The sequence below is a fragment of the Chrysemys picta genome, chromosome 4 (genome assembly GCF_011386835.1).
Source record: "Chrysemys picta bellii isolate R12L10 chromosome 4, ASM1138683v2, whole genome shotgun sequence".
NCBI classification, from domain to species: Eukaryota; Metazoa; Chordata; order Testudines; family Emydidae; genus Chrysemys; species Chrysemys picta.
In genome coordinates this window covers 124877250-124904941 of record NC_088794.1, presented here as the reverse complement: position 1 = coordinate 124904941, position 27692 = coordinate 124877250, and the positions used below count along the sequence as shown (strand labels likewise).

Below are 27692 nucleotides of genomic sequence, written 5' to 3'. Positions count from 1 at the left end.
AGGGAGAAAATCCATGGAAATGTTCATTTTTAGGAGGGGGTTCATGAGACTTGACATTTTAGTGAAAGGGGTTCGCGGGTTGTTAAAGTTTGGGAACCACTGCTGTAATGTGACCTCCCATCATAACAGATACTGCAAGGTACATAATAGGCCTTCTACAGTTACAGAAGCTCAGCACATGCTATAATTAGAGCCCTGCAAATCCATGGATATCCGCTTCATATCTGTGGATAGCCAAATCCCCGGATGCAGATATCCATGGACCATTTTTTGTGGATAGTGGATCGGATGCGGATACAACTGCGCAGGGCTCTACTCACTGGCGGCGCCTGCCCCGCAGTATCCAAATGAGCAGCCCGAGGAGTGACGTGTGCTTGGGACCAGCGGCCAGTGGCTGGGATTGGGTGGCAGTCCAGAGTCAGGGCTCTCCAGCACCCACTCGCTGCGCTGTTTCCTGTCCAGCAGCTCGGGTCCCTCAGGCAGCGCCAGCGTCCCCACTATGACTCGTCCTGACAGCACTGGCCGCGCTCCTGGCCCGCTGGCTCCGGCCACAGGGATTGGAGCAAGCAGGGCCCCAGCACCTCACCCCTTCGCCCCACTTGATGCAACACGCACTGCTGCTGCCATCACTTGCGAGCCCCTGGGAGCAGCACACAATGCAACGCCCATTCCCTCCAACCCCCGCACCGTCCCTTCTCCTCAAGACCCTGGCCCTGCACCACCCCTTACTCCCAGTCCCCGTCCTAGTGCCGCCTCCACCCTGCAAGACCCCACCCCCCGCTCGCTCATCTCCGCTCCCTCCTCCACCCTCCCTTCTGCAAGAAGGCTAGCAGATCGTAGGTTGGCTGCACGTTGATTCTGGTGGATGAGGATTGGATGCGGATCCACATTTTTGTATCCACGCAGGGCTCTAGCTGTAACACAGTGGTCCCTTTGATAAGTTATAGGTAGGGCCCTACCAAATTCACAGCCATGAAAAACATGTTACAGACCATGAAATCTGGTCTTTTTTGTGTGCTTTTATCCTATACTATACAGATTTCACGGGGGAGATCAGCATTTCTCAAATTGGGGGTCCTGCCCCAAAAGAGTTGCAGGGGGATCACAAGGTTATTTTAGGGGGGTCATGGTATTGCCATCCTTACTTCTGGGCTGCCTTCAGAGCTGGACGGCCAGAGAGTGGCGACTGGTGGCCGGATGCCCAGCTCTGAAGGCAGTGCCCCGCCAGCAGCAGCGCAGAAATAAGGGTGGCAATATCATACCATGCCACCCTTACTTCTGCACTGCTGCTGGTGGCGGTGCTGCCTTCAGAACTGGGGTCCTGGTCAGCAGTCACCACTCTCCAGCTGCCCAGCCTCTGAAGGCAACACCACTGCCAGCTGCAGCACAGAAGTAAGGGTAGCAGTAGTGCCAGGGCCGGCTCCAGGCACCAGCTTACCAAGCAGGTGCTTGAGGTGGCCACCTCGGAGAGGAGCGGCACGTCCAGCTGTTTGGCGGCAATTCGGCGGACGGTCCCTCACTCCTGCTCGGAGCGAAGGACCTCCCGCCGAATTGCCTCCGCAGATCACGATCGCGGCTTTTTTTTTTTTTTTTTTTAAAGCTGCTTGGGGCGGCCAAAACCCTGGAGCCAGCCCTGAGTAGTGCAACCCCCCAACAATAATCTTACAAACTCCTCCCCCACACTCCTTTTTTGGTCAAGAACCCTACAGTTACAACACCATGAAATTTCAGATTTAAATAGCTGAAATCATGAAATCCTATGACTGAAATTGACCAAAATGGACTGTGAATTTGGTAGGGCCCTAGTTATAGGGCTTCTTTACACTAGCAAAGCTATCATTTGGGAGGTTGCGTTACAATGCACTAGTCTTTCCCTCCAACTCAACTTGACTGTGGGCCAGGGCCGGCTCCAGCATTTCTGCCGCCCCAAGCGCGCAAAAAAAAAAAAAAAAAAAAAAGCCGCGGTCGCAATTGCGAGCGGCGGCAGCAATTGGGGGTGGTGGTGAAGCCGCGATCGGCGGCGGCAGGTCCTTCGCTCCTAGAGGAGTGAGGGACCTGCCGCCCCTGAATTGCCGCACATGCTGTCCCTCTCCCTTGGCCGCCCCAAGCACCTGCTTGTTAAGCTGGTGCCTGGAGCCGGCCCTGCTGTGGGCCCATTGATTCAAAATGGTGGCCAAAGAGATGGATACTTCTCCCATGTAACCTTTATAAAGTCACTCAACAGGCTCTTCCATTTATACTGTAATGGTCTGTTCAAGGCAAATCTGTGGGATTGACCTTCCTAAACTTAATGTTACCTACTACATTTTATATTCTTTCCAGGATATAATTCAGAGGATAATCTGTGTGACCAGTCCTCTGAGGTAGAGTTTTCAAGAAACAGACAACATGGTAAGTTTATGGAATGTAAGATTACACTAACCCCCTATATTGGGGCCTGCTTCATAATGTCTAAACAAACTCTTATAGGCCATTATAGTTAAACTTGGATTATAAAATGATCTGAAATTATTTATTATTAATTTCTTTGGGGGGTTTGGATCCAAATGTTTTATTTTTATCTTAAGATTTTTTTTAAAAAATTCATTATTTCCCAATGAAACTTAAAAAAGAAGAAGAAATTCCTAATCAAGACAAACTGACCTGCCTCAGCAGCAGCATGTTCAGTGCATGCAATACAGGTGTATGCACTGATTTTTAAGATCAATATTTGCATATAACAGGGAGGGAAGGAATCAGCCGTAGTAGATTTCTTCGGGGGTGGTAGCAGCAGCACTGGGTAATAAGTGCCTTCCTGGAGGACTTTGAATTTGCAAGCTGGTTAACAGCACTAAAAATTCACTAGCTCACCTCTAAAAAGGAACTTGAAAATAGAGGAGGAGGAGAAAGAGAAAACTTAACGTTTGAAATAAAAATGCATGTTTCATAGTTGGACCAATAAAAACTACCTTAGTATATCAAACATAATATCACATTAGCCCTTTTCATCATTAAAATTTCTCTTTGTGGCAAACCTAATTACTGTAGAAGCAAACTGAAGAATACATTTCTCTGCACAAAATGATAGTAAGAAAATGAGATGTTCTTAAACACCTCACAAAGAAAGAACAGGGTTGATTTGTGTTTCTCACTTGATGTACATCACATTATGGTAAAATTTTCAAAAGTGCCAAAGTCATATTTTAAAAAGTCACTTAGGCATTTAGCATCCTAAGTCTCACTGTAAGTCAATGGAACTTAGGCTCTTAAGTCACATAGGCATTTTTGAAAATGTTACCTTTTGTCCAGACCTTATGTGCTCATGAACTTAATATTCCTCTTTCTTTACAGTTTCCAAGCCAAATAGTTTAGAGAGCAGTCGAAATGCATCCAGCAGTAGTTCACCTCTTAACTTGAAAGGTAAGATATTTTCAGAGCTGAGATGCCTTCTGACGAATAGGAAATGAAATTGAATTGCATGCAAAGCATTTTCTTTTCTTTCCAGTTGGGCTAGAACAAATAACATGGTTTTGTTACCTGAGCAGGGCCTGGCTACCACAGAGACTTGAAACAATGTTAGCAAGAATGATTTTTTTAAAGCATGATCATGACTAATGGGGCATGAATTCTAGGACAGAGAGAGACCGATTCTTCTGCCATATCAAAGGCATAATTTTGGGGTATTCTGATGGATGAAACTCCAGATTTAAATTGTCTGTATATACAAGCAGTTCTCCAGCATTCTCACTCTGTGCACAACTTCGTAAGATAAACATGCTTTTTGGGCCCCACACTACAAGAAAGATGTGGAAAAATTGGAAAGAGTCCAGTGGAGGGTAAAAAAATGATTAGGGGGCTGGAGCACATGACTTATGAGGAGAGGCTGAGGGAACTGGGATTATTTAGTCTGCAGAAGAGAAGAATGAGGGGGGATTTGATAGCTGTTTTCAAGTACCTGAAAGGGGGTTCCAAAGAAGATGGATCTACACTGTTCTCAGTGGTACCAGATGACAGAACAAGGAGTAATGGTCTCAAGTTGCAGTGGAGGTTTAGGTTGGATATTAGGAAAAACTTTTTCACTAGGAGGGTGGTGAAGCACTGGAATGGGTTACCTAGGGAGGTGGTGGAATCTCCTTCCTTAATGGTTTTTAAGGTCAGGCTTGACAAAGCCCTGCTGGGATGAATTAGTTGGGGATCGGTCCTGCTTTGAGCAGGGGGTTGGACTAGATGACCTACTGAGGTCCTTTCCAACCCTGATATTCTATGATTCTATGCTCTCTAGATTGCTAGAGTTCTGTCTATATTAACAAGGATTAACATATTAGGCTAAACGTGGTGAAACGACTTTGTGCTGCCTCACTGGCAAATTGTGGCGCTCAAGTTGGCACAATGCCAGGGCTAGGGGGCTCTTTTAGTGCCACAGAGCTGACACAGAGGCTCAACTGTTATCCCTGCTGCTAGCAAAGAGTGTGGCCATAGGAAGGGATATGGCCAGGACACTACCACACTGTACCAACCCCCTGGCGGCTGTTTCAGCTCCTTAGGACCATTAGCAACCAGCGTAATTTAGAGGAGCATCAAGGCTGCTGTACTTTGTACTTGAGGACTGGCCCTGCACACACCAGCCCCGAGATCAAGGTAGTGCAAAGCTGACTTTTTGTGTGTGTGCTCTTCTGTTATGGCTCAGAATCTGGCTCATGAAGTAGAACTTCTTACTGCTGTTCTGGGGGCAAGTACCTCAGCTCATTTAACTGGATTCCTTTTTGAAGCTCTGGAATGTGTACTGTTCCTGGTATTCTGAAGTTCTGATTTCATATGGTTTTGGGGAGGAGGAAATAATGATTGTAAAGTCCAATTTTAGTTGACATATTCAGCATGGAAAAGGAACTGAATCATACATACCTAACTCAGTAGGGAGTTGACATTCTTCTAAAATAGAGGAAAATAAGTGTTTTTAATGTTGCTTTTTCCCCTCCTCAGGTTCTTCAGATCGTATCTACGGCAGAGCTGAGAGCCTCAGCAGTGAAGATATGGTGCCAAGTAGAGACACACCTGCCTTGCCCAGAGACAGCTACAGCTGTCATTCCACTTCTGCCATCTTAAGCTCTAACAACAGACAAGACCCCTCCCTTCACAGGAATGGCTCGATTTCTTATGACATACCTCAGAGGAGTAACCCAAGCCAATCCTATGCTGGCAGGCAGCGATCTGCTTCTCCTGGCAGTGACATGGTGACTTTGGAAGAGTTTCTGGAAGAGACCAACAAGTTATCCCCACCGAGTGTACGTAAAATAAAACTATAGCTATCTCAGGTGACATGAAAATATTCCAAGCTGATCTGACGGGGAGGTGACAAGAAATAGGAGCATAGAGAACAGAATATCAGGGTTGGAAGGGACCCCAGGAGGTCATCTAGTCTAACCCCCTGCTCAAAGCAGGGCCAATGCCCAATACAGTGAAATACTGTGCGATCCTCACTAATGACTGTGAGACTCATTACAGTGGAAAGGTGGGTGAGGTAATATCTTTTGTTGGACCAACTTCTGGGTGAGAGAAGCCTTCGAGCTACATAGAACTCATTGTGAGCTATGAATTTTGCAAATCAGTATTTAAGCAAACAACCCCCACAAAAAACCTCAGGATAATACATCACAAATATCCTGTTAGTTTATTTTTATATCTGTAGCTAGAGCTAGTGAAATAATTCATTGTAAGTGATATTTGTTGGAATATCGGTATTTTTTTCATCCAGTAATTCTTTGTGATTAAACTTTCCCATTATTCCACCAGCTCTAAGTTTAGGTGAGTTTTAATTATTTGTGAACTAGTAACTGTACTGTGCAGTATTCTGCAGAATTAAATTTTAATCATCCGAGCCTTTGATACAGTTCTCGGCTGCTAAATCTCTGCCGAAAACTAAAGCTTGACGACCATCATTAATTGAATTATAAAGTGTGCATCTTAAAGAAGGTCTGCTCTATTTAAAAAATCTCACAATCCAGTTTTTTCAGGAGGATTTTATTAAGGATTTGAGGGAGGGAAGTCTCTGTTCCCCTGTATTGTGTTATCTGTTTCTATGAACCATGTGGTACTGTTGTGCTGTTGGTGAAATCAATGCTGCAATATTTCACTGTGCAGTTAAAGATGTTTTGTAGGAAATAATATGCATTTGTTTGTAAATGTCTTGTATCGCTTAGTGATGATGCATACCAGTCACGTGAAATGTCGCAGTACAAAACATGTTGATGTCTTCAGACCAAATTCACTGCTGGCATAAGTGAGTGAAAGTTAATGGTACATCAACAGCCCAGTAGCATTACTGATGTCATTGGAATCCCACCCTCTTATGACGTCAGCGAATTTTAGTCCTCAGTGTTTAAGACAAACCTTTTAAAATGTATCGTAGTCCCTTGTTCTGAGTCCCTAGTGGTAAATTAGTTGAATGCAAAACACTTGTTGTCTGTAACCATGTGATCATGTCTCCATTTTCATTCTTTCTGTCATCCTTGTTCCTTTTCAGCGGCGACACAGCTTAAATGAGACCGAAATTATCTCATTGCACCAATTTCTGTTAGAGGCTGATGCACTGTATCCCTCTTGCCATTTCCCATCTCATTCCCTCCATCAGGAACCTTCGTGTTCAGTCGAACCAGTCCTCAGTCGTTCGTGTCGTGACAGTCTGAGGCACAGAACTGGCAGGGGGAATAGGAGAGCAACTTCGCTGTATATCCCCAGGGTATCCATCGCTATCACTGTGCAGTTAACAGCTCACCCCTCACTCCAGCCTGCAAGCACATTAATGCCTATGGAAGCTTGTTTTAATGTTTCATCGCTACTTTAGTGTAAAAACTAAAGTAGCCAAATTACTCATATTAATGATCCCTAAAGTATTTCTAGTGCTGCGCATGAGCCCCTGTTTGTTGGGAGGATTGTAATAGCACAATATGGTGGCCCTCTAATTTTAACATGCACTACAGAGATTTAGACTAACATAAAAAAATAACCCAGGCTCTTAGCATTTGATTGAACCTGGAATGCTTCTGACACAGTAAGGAATTATCATGAGCTGCCATTTTATAACTCTTACTATTTACTATGAGCAAAATGGGTTTTGCTACTGGAAGTAACCTTCTCTGTAAATTCTAGTGAAATGAAAAGATATATTAAACCATGACATACTTCCCCAGAGAAGAGCAAAGAAATGAAGTACAGACGCTCCCCGACTTACGCAAGCATTCCGTTCCGGAACGCCTTGCATAACTCGAATTTTGCGTAAGTTGGAAATGTATCTCTGACCATTAAGCAAAAAACCCTCCTATTTCTAGCTTACGGAACTTTTTCTGTAAATGTGGATTTGCATAAGTCGGGTCTTGCGTAAGCCGGGGAACGTCTGTACATCAGGTTGTTTCAGCACATTCTTTTTATAACTAACACGTCCATTAACTATTCACAGCATGCCTTGTACTAATATCTCAACAGCAGTTGATAGTGTCATCCGTATGTTTTGCCTGAGTCCATCTCCATTAAGCATTTATTGTATATTTTCTTTTGTGGCCAGGTTAATTATTTGCCTTCAGAATATTGCACATTAATTTCTGGATGATCAATCATTCATCTATTGTACATACAGCATTTAACACATGCAGTATGTTGGTCTTGGTCCAAAAAAACCCAAGCCCAATGAAATTGCCCTATAGTAGGCTGCTAGCACATCTCCACTTAGAGTAATCTCCTGTTGTTTCACTAATATTGGAACAAGGTGTTGTCCAGAACAGCCTGCGTTCTAGAAACAACAAACACTCAATCACTGATGTGCACTAAATTGGCCGATACTAAATGAAGCAAAAGAGCTGCAGCCCAGGGTGCTATCAAGATGAATTTCTTTAACTGGTGACAATTAAACTGGCAAATAAGGCTGTCACAATCTAATTTTGATCATCATGTAACTCATCGATCTACATTTAGATACTTTTCCCCCAGTGCTCTCAGCTATAGGCATGAAATAAGTGGTTTTATATAAGATGTTGAGGGTCCCTCAAAAGTTGACACTGACACACCAATTAGTGCGTAAAGCACTTTGAAGGTGAGGCATGTTGTACATAGTGCCAAGTGCTCTCTCTCATACAGTTACTTTGTGTTGATCCCTGGGTTGCTTGATGTGTGGAATTATGTTGTGACATCCTTGAGAGGAAAAGTGCTCGCTAAACACATTTTCCTTATAACAGTATTGCCATTAACGTGCCATGTATGTATTTTCTCCCCATAGGACACTTCCAGTAGCAGAGATGACTTGCTGAGTGATTATTTTAGAAAAGCAAATGAACCCCCTCCTACTGGGAACCAGCTGGGTCAGCCAGGTAGAAAGGAGACAGCTAAGACGCCTACCAGCTATGTGTCACCAACTATAAAAATGACCATCGCCAGTGAAGAGGGGAGAGTGGCTAAACCTGGACACTATGTCAAACCCAACCTTAGACCAGCTGAATCTGAGGCGCTGGCAAACGCCACAGGATCTCTTAAACTTCCTCCCACACCACCACATCAGCCGCTCAGTGCACTGAGGCCGATGGCACAACCGCAGCAGACCAGTACGATGAGCCAGAGGAATGCCTCCCTGAGCAGAGCCTTTAGTCTGGCCTCTGCAGACCTCCTGAGAGCCACAGGCCCAGAGACATACAGACAGGAGAGCCCTCAGAAGCTGGGTGCAGATGTTCGTGCAGGCAAAGACTCTGGCAGTCAGACCTTGCGGCTGTCTGTGCCCTCAGGCTCTCACGCTACCGTACGAGACAGACCACAGTCTGCAAAGGCAGCGTGCACCTTGCAAGCTGTCGATTCCCGTTGTCGGCAGCTTGACGTGAGACGTCTTTCTCTGGCACCTCCAAAGGATGAGAGGCCTCTTTCGTTTCATCAGTCTTCTGCCTCTGCCGGTGCCAACAGTGTGCAGCAGCAGGAACGAGTGAGTGCAGTGCCTGGGCAACACTATTCACCCACACAATATACACCGGCTAAAGTCAAATCCAAGCCAGCCGCACACTCCGGGGAAGTGGCCACCGTGACTCCTGTCAGAGCTGCCTCTAGTAACAGTGAGGGCGATGTTACCCAAGGGCAAAGTCGGAGTGATGCCCTCATTAACAAATGCCAGAGTAGGTCACCAGAAGGCCACACTGGTGCAGGGGGAATAGAGGAATCCAACAGAGGGGGCAGCTCCAGGAGCACTCCTGGATCTCCAGATCCCCATGGGGACCAGCAGACTGTCTGGTATGAATATGGATGTGTGTAATCCGTTGATTCTCTTGGTAATGTGTTTTAAGCTGGTGACATTTGGGTGGAATTTGCTAGTGGCATTTGTCTAAACACTGTGGCAGGTCTTAAAAGGCATTACCTGCACCTCATTTTCTAGTTTGTCTAAATGCCTTTCAGGCATTGGTTTTTAATGGAACAAAGGACATTTTCACGGTTAAAACAAAGAACTGAACAGCCGAACCAGGGCCTTTCCTTTCACACTATAGTGCCTAAAACAAAGTGGACCCCTTACAGACTCCCACAAAAGACTTTAGGCCTAATTTTCAGAAGTGCTGAGCACCCACAAATCCAGTTGAAGACAAGGGGAGCTGTGAGGGCTCACCACACTCTGACAATTGGTCACCGCCTCTCCCTATCTTTGTACTGCCCTCTCCCATGCTCCCCCAGATTCTGCATTAAAGAAACATTCATGGGTCAAATTTAACTGTGTTGAATTCAGCCCTCAGTTTGAAAAATGGCTTAAGTTGCATAAAAGATCATGTAAAAGCCAAACTCCTCTCTGGGGAAAAGAACCAGACGCTTGCAGCAGCTTAAAGAAAAGCTGAAGGGCAAAAGTGTATGGCTTTGCAGTGGATCTAAGGAAAGCAATTATGTTTGTAACAGCTGCATTTTATAAATAGGAGGAGTTGAATTAAAGGGTCCCATATTAACCTTTCACATTGGGAACTGTTTGAACCCAAAGAGGTCAGTGTACTTGCCTCGCTGCCTCCACTACATGCACAGTTCAGCGGATCCTTGATTCTGAAAGCCAAGTGGTGCTGCTTTTTGACACTTGCTTTATCTTTTATACAAACACTGGAACTGATACAGCCTGTTCAGGGAGATGCCTGCTTTCAATGGCATTGCAAAGATGGCATCCCATGTACAAAGGTGACTTGTACACATGTAAATGAAAAGTTAAATCATTGTATAGGATTGCTGTGTAAACTGTATTAATAAATGTGCTATCACTTCTTCTTGCATCCCCATGTGCGTGATTGCCCATGTCCGAAGTAATATACAGGAATCTCTCTCATAGGATGAAGTCTTTGTTTCTGTCTTAAAGAACTTGTTCAGTGTAGAAACCAAAATAATGTTATATACATGAGAAAGAAATCTACTTTTAAAAATCTATTTATGTTCAAATAAAATTTCTCTCATGTGTCTGTCAAGTTTCATCAGCTGCTTATGTATATATGATGAAACATGTATCTTTAATTCTATTTCATGTTTGTAAAGGTGTTTTCCTTGTATTAGACTAAATCCCTAAAAAATTTAAAGATTTTCCTTACACTGGTTCCGATTTAATATAGCAAAAGACCTATGTAAGTAATTTTTAACTGATATCAGATCAGCTAGGAATGTTTTTGTTATATAGTATGTAGCAATCACATTCTGAAAACTACAGGATTGTTTATAATAAAAGATTAAAAAAACAAATAGGTGCGATATGTTTTTTCCTTTAGAAAATCCCAGATTCACAGAGATGGGTCTAGATCTGAGTCTGGGAGATTTGTGTAAATTTATTTTAATACTGAAAAGTATTCACAAACAATATAGTTGCACTTCTGTAGCAGGGTGCTGGTGCAGAGACACCTAATTAGCCCCTGCTCAGCTAGCCCCAATCAGGGGAAATAGATTGGGGCTGGGGAGAAGGCTGGTGCCTGGCCTTTAGAACTGGCTGCACCTGTGGGCCTGAGGCTTCAAGGGCTATAAAGGCTGGCTGGCAGCCAGAAGGAAGGGGGGATGGCTGGGGAAGGTCAGTATCCGGGCTGAGGGCAGGATCTGGGTGGAAGTGGAGATTGTAAGGCCTGCAAACTGTATATAGTATATCACTGGTGGTGGGAGAAGTCTGTAAATAAAGCCATGGGTATTGCAGAAGGAAAAGCCTCTCTGTGCTTTATTGGGGCAGCCAGTGGGCCCCGGGAAGAAGGCTGGGCAGAGGACTTGTTACAACTTCTCTGTACAATATTTCCATATTAGCTTTATCATAAATTGATATTGTTTAGATTGTAATCTTAATGAGGGCTTCAGGGCAACGAATTGTGAATTAAATGAGAGGCATGTCTTTGTAGGAGCAGGCACTTAGATTTAAGCATTTCTGAGCCGAGATCATTTTAAACAACACGAAGCACATCATTGATATTTAACAAGTATGAATTTACATAACACTTTTCATGCATTAATCTCAAAGCATCTTACAAACGTGGATAAACATTATCTCCAAACTGAGGAACTGTAGTAAAGTGACTTGCAACATTCCCTGTTACTTCAATCTAGAACCCCAAGAAGGCATATGTCTTTATCTACTGCATACTCCTCTCTTAAAAATCCTTCATCAAGGAGTTTGCTTGAATATATTCACTGACCTCCAGGTTAAACTGCTGAAGAATTAGAACCGTATCTGGGAGCTTACAGTCATTGTAGCAGCTCTGATTTGATGGAGACCCATGAGTTTCATCACAGCCTTGATCTCTTCAACTTGAAAATCAATGTTTCTAATTATTTATTAAACTGGCATGTGAGGTGTTTTTAATTATCCTCTGAATCCTTATTTGTCTTATTTAAACTTATATTGCCTCTATCTCATATCTAAGTGCATCACATAACTTTAAAAACACAAATTGTAACAGTGAATATCTCTTAAAGTGGTCTTAAAAACCAAAGCCACTGTGAGCCTAATATCCTGTGCTGTAACACTCAAAGTATCAAGAGAATTAACATTAAAGAGTGAATAGGCAAAGGTGAGCGCTCTGTTATAGGGACATTATACTGCAGTCTGTTCAAGGTATACATCATTATCACTTGACCTTTAATAGACTTGGTGGCTATAAAATCTTTCCTACAGAGAATATCAGTCCACTAATTTTCTATTCAGTGTGAGCAGTTGGAAGATTTCCCTCCCTCAGAAAAGGCCTTTGAGACAATCCCCTGCCTCAATGCAATAGAACTCCCTCAGGAAGCAGTGGAATCCCCAACACTTGAGAAATTTTAATAATAGGCTAGATAAGCTGATTTCCTAATACAAACTAATAGAAAAAGTACTGTGAAGAACAGTCTAGTGCTGAGAGGGACATGGACCGGGTGATTTAATAGATCTAGCCTTGCTTTAATTTCCATAATACCACTATCTTCCTTATAGCTATCATTCTATGTTCTGTGAAGTGGGTGGGTGTAAAATGGGATGTGAAGCTTAGAAAGGTTTGCTTTTATTTTTCCTTTTTACTTCAAAAATTCAAAGTAAATTTATAGCCTCCCCCCCCCCCCCGACACACACACACACACACACACATTAAATAGAAGACTGTGAGAGGGCAATAGTCATGGCTTTTTTTTTTTTTTTTTTTTTTTTTTTCCTGGTGATCACGTTTTGCAGTAAGGGCCAGATTTTCCAAAGAAGTGCTGTTCATAGTTAGGCACCCAAATAAGTGGACAGATTTTCCAAAGAGATCAATCCCTTGACTGCTGAGCTCTGGAGAATCTGTCCATAAGTGTGACTAGATTTGTAGTCAAGGCTTGTGCCCATGGAAATACTCTCACTATGCAATGCACTTATATGCAGAACTGGGCGAGGCTGTTAAATATAAGTGAGTAATTTTTATTTTAAAAACCACCACCACCCGAGTGACCTTGTTAATCTCTTGAATTAAAAAAGCAGCTCATATGTACAGTACTTCTTGATAAACCCCTTTTGTTCATTGATGCTATCTCATCTAGTATGGCCTGGTTAGGAAATGTAAAGCCCTGCTCCTCTAAGGAGCAGCCTTGTGACAGGAGTGTTTGCTCTGTTGGATATTCTGCTCCTGTGCCCCAAAGTTTGAAGTTGTCTTTCAAATATACAGACTGTTTATTCTGAGTTTAACGGGGACTAAAGTGTAGGAAATTGAAAAAGCAGAATATCAAATGTAAGTTATTTTTTTCCATAATAAAGGAGTGCAGAGTAGGAGCTCTTTTTAAAAATGGCTAAAGCATGTATGTTTAGATCATTGACAGACACATACCACATAGCTGGAAATTATTTCTGATCAGCCAGATGGTTTGTGGGTGGGTGAGTTGGTTGGTTGGGTTTTTTTTAAATTTGGTTTAAGGTAAGTAATTTTAAACCAGGAAAATCTCTGAAACATACAGAGGGAATCTCCAATTAGTCATGGAATGATTTACAACCTGTGGAACAGCTGAACGTAAGGAGTGTATGTGAAAGAGGAGAAAATAGTACAATAATTATGATTACTAGGGAAAGCCATGAGAATTTTTAGCAGGATATTTCAGCTTGAGAACCAAATGAAAAAAACGAAGGCATCTCCAGAGACTATTGAATTATGATTAGTTTACCATTCTGCAGGGCATTTGGAAGGTTATGGGACTCACAAGATTGTCCTGCATCTTTAAATATATTTTACAAACATTTCTCAAATTCCTTGTGAACCTATGAAAAAAGCTGTAAGTGCTTGTGAATGATTAGAAATATTTTTTTCTTTAGTGATCTGAAAATTTGAATTTTTCTGTGTGGGCACTGTGGATTTATGTAATGCCATTTAATCTGCAAATTTGTATGCTGAAGAGTGAAAAACGACAAACCATCAAGGATCAGGGAACGGGTATTGATATGGGAGGCTCTTGGAGATTTTAGGGGTTTTTAGCCTGACTGTAGGGCTTTGAAGCAAGAAGCCGTCTCATGGTAATACAAAATTAAATGGAGAAAAGCAAGCAGTATGCACCAAGTAGGCCTTGTACCAGCACAGTTTGTAAAGCTGTAATTGGGCCAGAGGCAAATACGATGCATAAGGTGAGTAACTTAAACTACCTTTTGCTCAGATTCTTCTTCAGCCTGTTCACACTCACTTTGCCCATGTGCCAGGAAGTCTAAAGTGGGGATAATTTATACCCTGAGGAGCTATTATAACATGGTGTATATTAAAGAATCCAGCTGTTTAGGGTGTAAATTACACTCAGAATCCTTAACACATGGAGAGAATAGATCTAGGGGAGTCTGAATGTAAAGGGGTGTAAATTAGCTAAGGGGAGAGTCTTAACTCTGATACCATTTTATAAATCACTTCTGAATTAGGTCTATTGGCTGCACAGGTGCCTTTATGAATTTTGAGTAATCAATGATACATTGATAAGTTACATAACTTGTGTTTTTGCTTAATATTTCTTTGTGTAGGGTGAATAGTTGTTGTTTTTAAAAAGAACTGTGTATGGTGGGGAAAAATCAGGTTCTAGTGTCAGTGTGCTTACTAAAATCACTTTCTCAAACTGCTGCATAGCACATGCCTGTGTATCATCAATATAGTTGCTCATCTTAGAATAGAAACAAGAAGTTCTTTGGGTCCTTTGTTTATAGGTCTGCCTCAAATACAGCTTCTGAATTAGGCGTTTGCATGGAGAGTTATGTGTTTAAAAAAACTTCACTGTAATATTTCAGTAAATTGTCTAATTTTGATATGCAGCCGCCTTACCACTCCAGTTAACACACAAATTATCAGTGCCACTGTCATTTCATCTCTATAATGGACATGCTACTAGAAACTGACTGCACTGCTCTTCTCAAAGTTTTGATTAATTCTAGCCTAGATTTCATCCTCTCCAGCCCATTAAAACAGCCTGAGAAAGGTCGCCAATGAGCTGTTCCTAGCTAAATCCTGGGAGCACTTCTGCATGATTGCTCTTCTCGATCTAGTGCTGCCTTTCACAGCACTGCTCCACGTGCTCACCTCTCTTGGCCTTATCAAATCGCTGCTCTTCCAGCTCCCATCTTATCTTGCACCATTCTCATTAGCTCTGGTCTGTTGGCATCCGCCAAAGTTCCATTCCCAGCTGCCGCCTCCTCCTCTTCAATCTCAGCAATCTCATCTACTCCCAAGGGTTTCAACTACCACTTGTGTGGGGTGATTCCATATCTACCTTCCACCCCTAATCTCACCCGCCCTGTTTTGTCCTGCATCTCCAGCTGCCTTTCAGACCTCTCCCAAGGGATGTCCTGCCACCTCAGTCTGCTCATTTTTTCCTTCTTCAGCACTTACCTTCTCAGTCACCATTGACAACTCCACCCTCCTTTTTTTTGTCTCCCAGGCCCACCCCCACAGTGTTATCTTTGACTCGTCTCTGTCCTTTAATTCTTCCCTCATAGCTAGTCTCTGTTCAAATCCTGTTCCCTATTCATCATTTCATATCAACAGTCTGCCCTTTCTTCATTACCTTACTGCTAAAAGCCTTCACTACACCATAGACATTTCTTCTCTTTACTGTCACCTCTCTGGCCTCCCACCTCTTAGAACTGCAGTTGCCTTTTTCTGTCACACAATCTTCATCAGCCCCTTTGGTGGCATCCTGTTTCTCACAACATCAAATTCAAGCTTCACATCCTCTCCTACAAGGCAATGCTGATACACAGTCTTGTCCCTACCTATGTATCTGCTCTCAATTCCCTCTGTTGCTCCTTAGCACTTCCCTGTACAGTCACCTTGCTGCTTCGTAAGTCATCTTTCCCCACTCACAATCTGGCTTTCTGTCATGCTTCCCTAACAAATAGAACAATCTCCCTTTTCTCCTCCACCAAGAGCCCTCTTCTCCACATCTTGCCTTAAAACCCATTGCTACCAGCAATTCTTCCTGCCAGCTCATCATAAATAATCCCCATGCCCTCCTTTAGCTCAGCTGTATTACCTTGTTTTGGCTCCTTTTCATTATGTTGGCTAGTTGAGATTGTAAACTCTTTAGGTCAGGTAATGTGTCCATGTACAGCACTGGTGTTGTACATGTTGTTAATAATGTCCAAAGAAAGTATGTTGTTCAATCTAATTTCAAAACTTGTTTTCTATTGGTTACAGAGATTTACGTCTTTTCTATATTTCTGTATTAAAATTCCTAATACACATAGCAAGATTTGAATGGTGCCAGACTTCATAGCTCTTTCTGGACAGGAGGCTTTGCAGTATTTTAGGTTTGTTGTATAGAAAACCCTGTTGGCTAAACCTTTGGAAGAATTAATTGGTAGTATAAAATAACAAAAAAAGTATATACACATTTAAAAGAGGCCATAACACTCTGTGTATATTCCCCATGCCCATTCTACCACTTTGGACTTACATTTTTTAAATAGATCAACTTTCCACTTTATTTCCATTGTTTTATAAGATCAAAAGAACATTTCCTTCCTTGCTGATTTTGGGAACTACTGAATTCCTCCAGGAGCCCCAGCGAACAGGAGTCTGTTTCCTGGTTTATATAACAAATATATCAACAATTGCAGAAGTTAACAAGACTTTGTCAGATCATATTTGGCCCCACGTTTAGGTTTTGTAAGTAGAATCAATAGAAATGTTCCCACAGTATGTTGCATTCTAATGGATTTAATCGTTTATGCTAATGCAGTGTTTGCCATGTAAAAATTTCAGCCTTAGTGTGCTGGTGACTCTGAAAGTTAAAGTTGACTAGAAACCCAGCTGTAACCAAGAGTAAAATTGACTAGTTGTCCATCTTTCATTAGCCAAGCTGAGACAATATAGTAAAGTAACTGGTTTAATGGTGACAAATGAATTATATTTTAGAAACTCTAAAGAGATGAGGTGATGTGGTATAAGGGATTTTTCAGCATGAGTCTGTGATGAACAAGTTATATACCAGAAACAAAATCATGAATGAATTATGCAGATCATTCCAAATTAATGCCAGTGAACACATTTCTATCACCCCACACCATCATGTATTCTGTGTATGCCATGACCATTACAGAAAAACTATTTGTTAATTTTGTTGGGTTTTTTTTTTAACTATTATTGACACTTACTCAAGATAAGAAGTGAAATCATGGCCCCACTGAGAGTTTTTCCATTGACTTCAATGGAGCCAGGATTTTATCCCAGGTGCTTTATCATGTTTCCCACAGTACATGTTCTTGGATTATAGTAAATTGAAACAGCCAATTTTTGTTCTCTATACCATTTTTATGGCTCTATCATTTAACCTCTTATTCCTCTCATCACTGATTTTTTCTATTGCTTTTAACTTTATTAATATCCTGTCAATTTCTTTTTATAATACTGTCATAGCCACATACCTCAATGAGCACCATTTACAGGCTGGTACAGCAGTCAGCTGGTTTGGGAGTTATTTCTCTGGGGTATGTTTTTTTAAAAGTGGAAGATATTTGTCCCCCTCCCCCTCCTCACAAGACCACATGTCTGAAAGGATTTTACTCAACTTTTCATAACAAAATTTGCCCTTAGCTGGAGCTCAAGCAGAGATGAGTGTGAGCTGAAGGTACATTGTATAGAAATTTTGGAGTAGATCCTCAGCTGGTGTAAATTGTCAAGGAGCTAATAGCTATGCTATTTTACACCCACTGTAAAAGCTGCTCCTTTTGTTTATGTCCTGAATCATATGTTAGTCATTGCGTGACTGGTCATCTGAGCCACTGGGCTGTTTGTTTTCTGATTGGATGATTGAAACATAAACTGTAGGAAAAATGTAGATAAACATTTGTGGAGTTATCATTTGTGGAAAAGGAGAATGTCACCACGTGCAAACGTTCATGTGAATAATAATAATAAAAAAACCCCAAATCACTCACGCAAAAAATTTATGGAAAAAATTAAAAGGGTGATGAATAGCAACCAAATTGTATTTGCAAACTTCCATTCAAATTTTGGATGTATTCTCCCATGTCAAGTCTAAATTAATTGACAATGTCCCTGTAATTAGTAACTGACATTAACAGTATTAGTTTAGCCCTGTTCCTTTTTAATTACAACCGTGCCTACCAGAAGTTACCCTACCCAATGGGGCTAATTAATCATCACAAAAGTAAAACAGTCTCCCAATGCAAAACGGAAAGAATTATTGTCACATGCACAGAATAGTTATTTCAGTTTTGAATAATTCATTAGCGGGAAAAGACTATAAGTACTGTCATTCCATTTTCTTTTTAAGTGAGTCCCAATGTGCAATGAGGTGGGGAGGAGGGAGAGGGTGTGTGTGTGTGTGTGTGTTAATGGCAGTAGAGTTTGTTAGACACTCCATGAATTAACTGTGCTCCTGAAAGGAATTGCCCTATATTTCAGCCAATCCTCCGTTTACACAATTCCCAAACTCTCCAGAATCCCCCATAGCTGAGCTGTGTGTTTTACAGCAACTACGCTCACATGTGTTTTGTTTTCTTCTTTTAAAAGCTTGTCAGGATGTTTGCCAGCAGACACAGTCAGAGGCAAGTTACTCTCAAACCGTACAGCTTCCGCCTCAATGAACTGGACTGAGAAGAGTTGTATTTAATGGATGGACAGATCAAAAACCAACCACAACTATGCTGGGTTTGCTGGGTTTTATTGTGGTCTGGTTTCTTTTCTTTTTTTTGGGGGGGGGGGGCAGGGTCAAGAGATGGAGATACAATTCCATCCAAGATGCCTGCTTTAGAGAATGAGGCATAAAAATAATTTATTTACAGTGGATTCTAATGGAGAATGATGTGTCCAGTGTCCAAGAGTCTGATTTCCAGAGACACTGATCACCCACAGCTCCTGTTGACTTCAGGTAGAGCTCCAGTGTTCAGCACCTCTGGAGATCAGAGGTTTAATCATCAGACTTTGGGGTCTAGAAAAGAGATTCTGTTCACCAATATTATTTTTGATTGTCTCTCTACTTTCAGTGGCAATTGGGATAATGCATTATTGTTAACATGTCTCGCTAATGGCTTATATCTAGCATGCAGCTAACATGAACGTTTCTCTTTGCACCCTGGCTGCTGCTAAAGGTGGAGTGCCTGCCTTTTGATCTAGTGTCATCACCAGGGGCTTGTAAGCAAGGTGGATTTTTCTCCAAACAGGAATTAATGAAACATAATTACCCCAAAACAACGCCTAGCGGCTCTTTATTTGAGAGTAATACCTCCGAGCCTTTGATAATATCCTGGAAGCAAATGCTATGGGTTTTTCTTTACATATATTTGAAATAACAAATCCAACAAGAGAGGCATCGTATGCTAACAAAACAGGAAGGTTTTGATTAAAAGGTGACGGAATTAGACAATTTTCATTTTGCTTCCTGAAAGATTTTTGTGATGGGGTTTACCTGGCCCTTTGTGGGCCCCTGTTGGAGGCCCGGTGATCCTACTACACCCTGCCCCAGGAAAGGAACAGTGGAGGTGGGTCCCCCAGGTCTGCTCAGGGAGGACATATGGAAGCAGTTAATCAGAGCCCAGCAGGCTCAGATAAAAAGAGCTGCAGGGGCTTAGCAGCTCAGTTCCTGGCTGGGCCCAGAAGGGTGAGGCAGTGTGCTCTTCTCTGGCCAAAGGAGCTTGACTGGCTGCATTTACTGAACCAGCGAGAGAGAGGACCTGAGAACTGTAACCCTACTGTAATGGGTGAAGACAAAGGGACCAGGTGGGAAGAGCCCAGGGAAAACAGCAGCAACTTATTAAAGGAGGCCATACACAGCTGCTGTGGATAGGGTCCCTGGATTGGGACCCAGTGACGTGTGCAGATCTAGGTTCCTCCACCACCCACTGGTGAATCGGCCTAGTCTGTGAGAAGGGGACAAAGCTCCTTTAGAAGTCTAAGCAGAGGGCTGAATGTACTGGGCCCAGAGATGGAGCTGAAGACCCTGATGAGGGCAGACACTTTGGTGAACTCTTTATCACCCTGGAAGGAGTCTATTTGAATGTGTGACTTAGCTGGAGGGCTAAACCACTGAAGACCCACCTAGCAAGACTGGTGACCTATAGGGGTTGCCAGGAGCAGGGAAAAGATTGCAGTACCACACCCAGCTGCAAGGAGGCATTTCAAGTGCCCCCCATCACAACCTTATTTTTCGCTCTTGGCCCAAATCCATTTAATATTTTCTTTTAATTAAAAATGCAGGTAGTTTGCTTAATACTGATAAATTTGACACAGATCTTCTATAATAGTTTAAGGCTGCCAAAAATATCTGTGCTCTGAAACCGTTTGGGATATAGCAACATTCCCAATAGCTCACACCTTCTCTCTTAATGGATGGATCCTATCTGCACCTATCCCATGCTCCAAATTGGCATGGATTTTTATTTATTTATTTGATAGTGTGTGTGTCTACACCTGTGTTGTGCAGTATTTAATATACAATGTGCAGTTTCTAATGTGCGTCTCTCTGTCCTGGAGGAGAACAGATGGTCTTGTGGGTAAGGCACTGGATTGCAACTCAGGTTCAGTTTCCAGCTCTGCCACAGACTTCTTATATGACCTTAGACAGTGGTATGCAACCTATGGCATGCGTGCCGAAGGCGGCACGCGAGCTGATTTTCAGTGGCACTCACACTGCCCGGGTCCTGGCCACCAGTCCAGGGGGCTCTGCATTTAATTTAATTTTAAATGAAGCTTCTTAAACATTTTTAAAACCTTATTTACTTTTCATACAACAATAGTTTAGTTATATATTATAGACTTAGAGAAAGAGACCTTCTAAAAACGTTAAAATGTATTGCTGGCACGCGAAACCTGAAATTAAAGTGAATAAATGAAGACTCGGCACACCACTTCTGAAAGGTTGCTGATCCCTGCCTTAGACAAATGATTTAATACTGATACTGCCTCTCCAGCCCTTTGTAGATTGTAAACTCTTCAAGGCAGGGACTGTCATGACTGGAGCTTGGGCAGTCAGTCCTAGTGGTCATAGCAATGACAGTCAAAAGCTAGGAATAGTATCGAAGGTCAGAGCTGGGGTCAGGAGTCTGAGAGCGAGCCGACAGGCAGGTCCGTTACTATGGCTGGCAGGTGAGTCCGTCTCCTTGCATGGACACTTTCTGAAACAATTCCTGGGCTTAAACAAAGTGGCTGGACCAATCAGCAGCCATGAGGGCAATTATCAGTTTGGCCTTCTGAGGGGAACTTCCTGGTGCTCATCTCCACAAGGTCTATGTGATAAGGCATATGGCCCCATCACAGCTGTGGGGTAGAAGCGCGGAAGTGTTGGGCAACCCACAGACCCAGGTTCCGGTCCCTGCAGAATTTCACATGGACTGTCTTTCATTATGTTTGCTTATGTACCTAGCATGATGAGGCCCTGATCTCATATGAGGCCTCTAGGAGCCACTGCCATACAAATAACACTTTGTGTGTGTCATGTAGGTGTGCACATTGTGTGTCCAGACCTACTACACACAGTGATATCTGGGCTATGCGTGTTTGATCCCTGTGTATAGGATTTGTGTATATATGCTAGACCTGCTTACGTCTGTGACCACCGGTGTGTTTGTGTAGGTTTGAACAGTTGTGCATATTGTACAGTGTATATTGTATGGCTGTGTGGTTATTTTCTACTTGTGATTTGTACACCTCAGTATGTGGTTTTGGTTTTGTGTTCTCTGAGCAAGTGAGGCAGGAGGGAGCTGATAGTCTCACTCCTCTGCAGTGGTACCAGCAAGAGCAGCAGGAACTGAAGCACAATCTCCTCCCCCTCCTCCTCCAGACTCTCTCACTCACTGCCTGGCTCGGAGTGGGGCGGAGGTCAGCTAAGCCAGCCAGCCGGAGTCAGGAGCTGGGAAGACAGAAGATCTGTGCTGCTGCACCTCAGTGAATTTCCTTATATCCCAGCGCTCCTTAGGGATCCCCTGCTCTCAAGTGAGTCTCCGTTGTATTCTATTTTTTTTTTATACACATGAAGTTTTTCAGCACTGATCTGCGCTGATCAGGGTCAGGGACCTGGTGGACAGGCAATGGGGCATCAGTTTCTGCTGAAGTGTTAAAAGCAGAAGCAAAACAAAACAAAGAATCCGGGAACTTGAGCAAAGAAATTTGCATAGAAAAGCGCAACTTTAAAATAACTTCCTTGTTCTCCAAAGAGCCAGATCCCCATAATGTAAGTGCTTGGACAGAGGTTCTTTAGCAGAACACAGATGAGTTCTGTTTAGGTAAGGGGGAAGTTAAGTGTTGAAGATACAGAGGTGAAATGGAACCATTAGAATGGGCTGGAAATGATTTCATGTTTGCAGATGGACTGGCACAGAGACAGGTAAACTGATTTTTTTTTAAGGCACTTCCAAAGGATGTCAATATGAAGGTACCAATGTAAGCAAGTTTGGACTGATTAATGAGTGATTTCTCGAGGGCAATCCAGAGGGAAACTGCTAAACCAAGCACCTTGCTATATATGTATTCTGTGTACTGCTGTAGGGTTTACCTGTGTAACTGATCACTCAGAAGGACCCAATCTAAATATTTTCCTCATCTCTAAACAATTTTTCTCACTATTATTTACGGTGACCCTTGGGAAACTTGACATTGGAAGGCTTTGTACTGAAATCCTTCCACCAGAAAACATGCTGGTTTGCTACTGAACAGCATATAGTTTCGTTGTTGTAGGTGCTTGTGATGCTGGGAATTTCCTCAGGTTTCTGACACTTTTTTGAACAAATCACTGAGGGATTGGTTTTGTGGGGGCTGTAAATACATATATCGAATTAAGAAGAAAATATTAAGCACTTACTCAGCGATTTCTATGTACAGCTATTAACTAGTAGTCTAAAAAAAGAGACTTTTCAGCAGGCCTGGGAGAAATGGCCAGACACCAGCTCACAACATATTACCATTCTAAGAATTTCATGACCGCCTTAATTATATATTCATAAGCGATCTCAGTGTCTTACCACATTTCACTAAAAATGTCCTTCCCAGTCTACTAGACTACTTTCCTCTCCTCATTCTGATGTCTCCTTCAGGCCAATTTCCACCACGACACCCTCAAGAAGTGAGTCAGACACTTATTTATATAAAATGTATTGCATGCTGTACACACGCCTTTGCTGAACATGTAATTTTAATATGTAACCCGTCCTTCCTTCGCCCCCATCTTCCTGATTGTGCTGTTGTCCTGCTCATTGTGTCACTGCCTGTAACTAATTTGTAAGCTCTTCATGGAAGGCTGGGGGGATGAGAGGAGGAGGCATCATCCGTTTTAGATTAAAAGAGAAGTGGTAGCCTGGCTATTTTAAACTGGTGCCTATGCTAGTGTTAGACCCTGCAGGACTAAAACCTGGGACCATGGAGGTTCTGGGCCACCAGCACTTCTGCATCACCATTGGGAGCTCAGGCTGGGGTTCCACTGGAGGACCTCATGAAGCTAGACACTGCAGGAAGTACTACCCAGTGGGGCCTGAGTGGTGTCCTCCCTGCAGCCCACTGATTAACTCATGCTGGTGTATATACCAGGAAGCCAGCATGGGGAGCTGTCTGAGCAACGATGCAGACCACCTGCTTGCTTCTGCTCCAGACCTTGCCTTGCTGTGAACCCCAGACTCCAGCTCCTGACCCTGATTTGTCCCTGACTCCACTACTTGCTTCCTGTCTGTCACCCGATGCATGACCCTGACTTCCTGGCATCCTGACCCAACTAAATCCCAACTCCACTACACATCCCTTGACCACAACTTGGTAACTGACCAGTGCACACCAGCCACCCACAGCTTGGCCCTAACAGATGGGGGCTGTATTGACCCCATTTTGTAACTGGCAGTGAAAGCATTAAAGCCTTTTCTCTGAGCAGAGAAGCTAGCCCAGATGACTGACAAAATTACCAGGAATCCCAGTTGCGGAGGGATGATGCTCAGCTCAGTGAGGGGTGAATCTGTCCATCTGTTGGGATTACATGAAGTAGAGTGGGCCAAGAGAGTGACGTACTTCCTACATTTGGGATGTGGGAATTGCTTATCCTTGTATAAGGAAAGACTCAAAGGCCTGTCACCTTTTTACTTATTGACTTCAAGCTACAAGAATCTTTTTTTTTAAATATATAAATTTGGACCAGCCATTTGAACTAGGGTTGCAAACTTTCTAATCACAGAAAAATGAACACCCTTGCCTCACCCCCTTCCCCGATTCCCCACCCCCACTCACTCCATCACCCTCCTCTGTTCCCCTCTTTTCCCCCCACCCTCACTCACTTGCTCATTTTCGTTGAGGTGTGGGAGGAGGTGAGGGCTCCAGCTGGGGGTGCAGGCTGTGGGGTGTGGCTAGGGATGAGGGGTTGTGTGTGGGAGGGGGCTCCGGGAGGGAGTTTGGGTGTGAGAGGGGGCTCAGGGCTGGGGCAGAGGGTTGGGGTGAAGGAGGGGGTGCGGGCTTCAGGAGGGAGTTTGGGTGTGGGAGGGGGTGCGAGCTCTGGGTGGCACTTACCTCAGGTGGCTCCCGGGAAGCGGTGTCACATCTTTCCAACTCCTAAGCGGAGGGGCAGCAATGGAGGCTCTGTGCACTGCCCCTGCCTGCAGGCGCTGCCCTCGCAGTTCCCATTGGCTGTGGTTCCTGGCCAATGGGAGCTGTGGAGCGGGCATTCAGGGCAGGGGCAGCACGTGGAGCCCCCATGGCCGCCTCCGAGTCTGGGGGACATGCTGGCCGCTTCCTGGGAGCTGCATGGATCCAGGCAGGGAGCCTGCCTTAGCCCCACTGCACCTCTGACCGGACTTTTAGCGGCCCAGTCAATGGTGCTGACCGGAGCCGCCAGGGTCCTTTTTCAACCAGGTGTTCCGGTCGAAAATCAGATAGCTGGTAACCCTAATTTGAACCCATAATCATCAGTTGTTTCTTCAATTTCTGACCTTAGCTTATCTGACTTCTGTTGGCACCCTTCAGCACAGAGACCCAGGACACAGTGTGCTCCCTCACAAGCAATTTCTCCAGGTCACAGCTGAGGTGCATTTAAAGGGCAGGTGTATTGTGGGAAAGCTTCACTGACACTGACTGTTGCTGGACCTGTGGCATGGCTGCTGGACCTGGAGAATTTCAGTCTTGGGAGCTGTCAATTCAACATTTTACACATTTTTGTTACCTGTTTTCAAATGGAGAACTATTTAGACATACAACTTTGGACATAGCAGGAGTCCACCTAATTAGTCTGATTATCTTACAATTAGATTTATGTTTTCTCTTAGAAGTTTGCTTTTTTCCAAAAAGCTCCCTTTGAGTGGTTCTTACTGCGGCTTGTTCTCCCAGCTGAATCATTTGCAGAGCGTCTGTCAAGACAGTCTGATGGGAAATTGACCTTTGGGTTTGAAAAGATGCAGAGCCACACTGACTAAAGCAAAACTGGGCAGTCATCTACAAGTAATAGTATCAGTAATTAGCAGCTAAGAATCAGCTCTGTAGTTTATGCTCTTAGGGAGTGTGTCAAGCAAGGCTAGCTCCATTGTGATTTCCCATCAGAAGCTATGTTCTTGAGCTTTGTGAGTTTCTCGGGGAGCACAGGCTTAACATTTTGGCACTTCATCAGAAATCTGTAGATACTCTGTCCGAGGAACAAGACACAGTAATATTCTTTTACAAATTCTGTTCCCATCTTATTCCTGCAGTAGGGGGAGACTGATAAGAAGTTTACCTTGATGCATGCAGAATGTTCCCGCAGCCTCTCATGGCTAATGACATAATGTCATCAGGAGCAGTGGCTGAGCCACTCAGGGACAGCAGATTTGTCCATAAACTGGTTTGGATTGGAGGTTGAATCTGATATTGGTATGTGGAGAGTGCTAACCATACTAAGGGCTGGAAGAATGGGAAATCTGATCTAGTCTGTAAGTAACCGAGGGTGCACTGTATTATGCTTCTGTTACAGTCCCCCCATGACAAATGCACTCATGACATTCTCCTACTCATCAATTGCCACATATAGCTGTTGCTGCTGAGATAATTCCAGTCTATTCATTTTAAACATCACTATTGTAGTTGCTTATCAGAAGGGGGAGGGATAGCTCAGTGATTTGCGCATTGGCCTGCTAAACCCAGGGTTGTGAGTTCAATCCTTGAGGGGGCCACTTACGGAAGCTGAGGGAAAATCAGTACTTGGTCCTGCTAGTGAAGGCAGGGGGCTGGACTTGATGACCTTTCAGGGTCCCTTCCAGATCTAGGAGATAGGTATATCTCCCTATATATATATTTTTTTAATCTACAAACCTTCATGCTCCCTTGCTCTGGAGCTTGTTTATTGCTGGTTGAGCTCTAATATAGTTTTAAAGGTGTGGTTTTAGCTATCAGGAGAGAGGAAGCTGAAATGGGAGCGTTACAAAAATAAAAAAGATTCTAATAGATGCATAGACTTTAGGGCCAGAAGGGGGACCATCATGATCATCTAGTCTGACCTTCTGCATATTGCAGGCCGCAGAACCTCACCCACCCACTCCTGTAGTAGGCTCATAATCTCTGGCTGAGTTACTGAAGTCCTCAAATTTTAGATTCTCTGTAGTGTGAAGTCTTTAAATCATCTGCTACAATCACAGACTGTATTACATAGCAAAAATGGACAACACCAGAAGGAGGGAAATGGAAACATCATCATAGAGATGCAATTTATCAAGATTTTTGGCTTTGGTTTGGGATTTTTTGGCACAAGATTTTAAGATCGACAGTACTGTTTTAACTACATTAGTAACAAATAGAATTAGAATATGTTATTTCAGGGAAATAATTGGGAAGTGTTCCCATCATCCTTATGCCATGGAAAGAACCCATCTAGTAGAACTCACTCTGCCTGTTCAGGATAGTGATTTAGCTTCTATGCACATACCTAATTTGGGGAGTTAACTGCTTTATGCTTCTGCATGTCACAATCAGACATATTTAAAAAATGTATTAAGATGATGTTAAAAAAATAGTGAACAGAGTTTGAGCATAGAAGTTTCTGGTTATCAGGGAATAACATACAGATTATCGAGGGTGCAAAGTTTGGTTTAAGATAAAGTGGCATGAGGAATACATAATCTGCAATATCCCCGATTGGGGGTAAAAGGTTGATGGGTCAAAATACAGACATTGAGATATGAGGGTATGAAGTTCAAGGAAGGTTGCTCAAATTGACCCTCTATTACTATAGATGGGCCCAAACCAAAATCCCTCATCTGAATGCCCCAAAATAATGGGATTTGGAATTCACACCAGTCTCCACATTTTACAGCTGGACCCTTATCCCAGTACAAAGGAGCAGCACCAGGGACAGGCTGAGGCAACTGCTGCACCTGCAGAGGGAGGAGGGGAGGAGATGCATGGCAGCCTCCCCCGGCAGGTGCCTCCGAGTGGGGGGCTTATCCTGGTTGGACCGCCTGAGCAGCAGCCTGGGGGCGCATGGGTGAGTGTCCCCCTCCCCTAGAGCTCGCTGCTGCCGGTGGGGAGAGGGTCGGGGGGGGGGAGTCCTCTGGCTCCCACCCCAGCTTGGGGCAGCCTGCCTGCTGCACTCCAAACTCCTCATCCGCAGCCCAGTCCCACACCCCGCACCTCCTCTCGCACCGCAACCCTCTGTCCCAGCCCAGAGCCCACACCCAAGCTCCCTCCCAGACTTAGGCTGACCAAATAGCAAGTGTCAAAAATCAGGACAGGAGGTGGGGGGTAATAGATGCCTATGTGAGAAAAAGACCCAAAAATCGGGACTGTCCCTATAAAATCGGGACATCTGGTCACCCTACCCAGACTTCGCACCCCAAACCCCCT

At 43.6% G+C, this 27692-nt stretch overlaps 2 protein-coding genes across 13 annotated transcripts in view; both read left to right on the top strand.

Moving 5' to 3' along the window:
- Positions 1–10701, top strand: part of CCDC88C (coiled-coil domain containing 88C) — a 128046-nt gene extending 117345 nt beyond the window's left edge. For 3 of the 10 annotated variants that reach the window (XM_008165724.4, XM_008165726.4, XM_042858613.2), the window contains 6 exons: positions 2323–2391; positions 2610–2681; positions 3331–3399; positions 4960–5261; positions 6500–6715; positions 8246–10701. In XM_008165724.4, the coding sequence (XP_008163946.2) occupies positions 2323–2391; positions 2610–2681; positions 3331–3399; positions 4960–5261; positions 6500–6715; positions 8246–9259 (1742 nt within the window). In that variant the 3' untranslated portion in view covers positions 9260–10701. The remainder of the gene's footprint in view (positions 1–2322; positions 2392–2609; positions 2682–3330; positions 3400–4959; positions 5262–6499; positions 6716–8245) is intronic. The other 7 variants (XR_010600729.1, XM_005285405.5, XR_010600728.1 and 4 more) reach the window with 5 other exon arrangements.
- Positions 10702–21698: 10997 nt separating this feature from the next.
- The window catches only part of GPR68 (G protein-coupled receptor 68), a 33646-nt gene continuing 27652 nt past the window's right edge, over positions 21699–27692 (top strand). Inside the window, exons 1-2 of one of the 3 annotated variants that reach the window (XM_065595620.1) lie at positions 21699–21851; positions 27163–27333. The gene's annotated coding sequence lies outside the window, so the exon portion shown is untranslated. Of the gene's footprint in view, positions 21852–21932; positions 22243–27162; positions 27334–27692 lie in introns of those variants that run through there. The other 2 variants (XM_005285403.5, XM_065595619.1) reach the window with 2 other exon arrangements.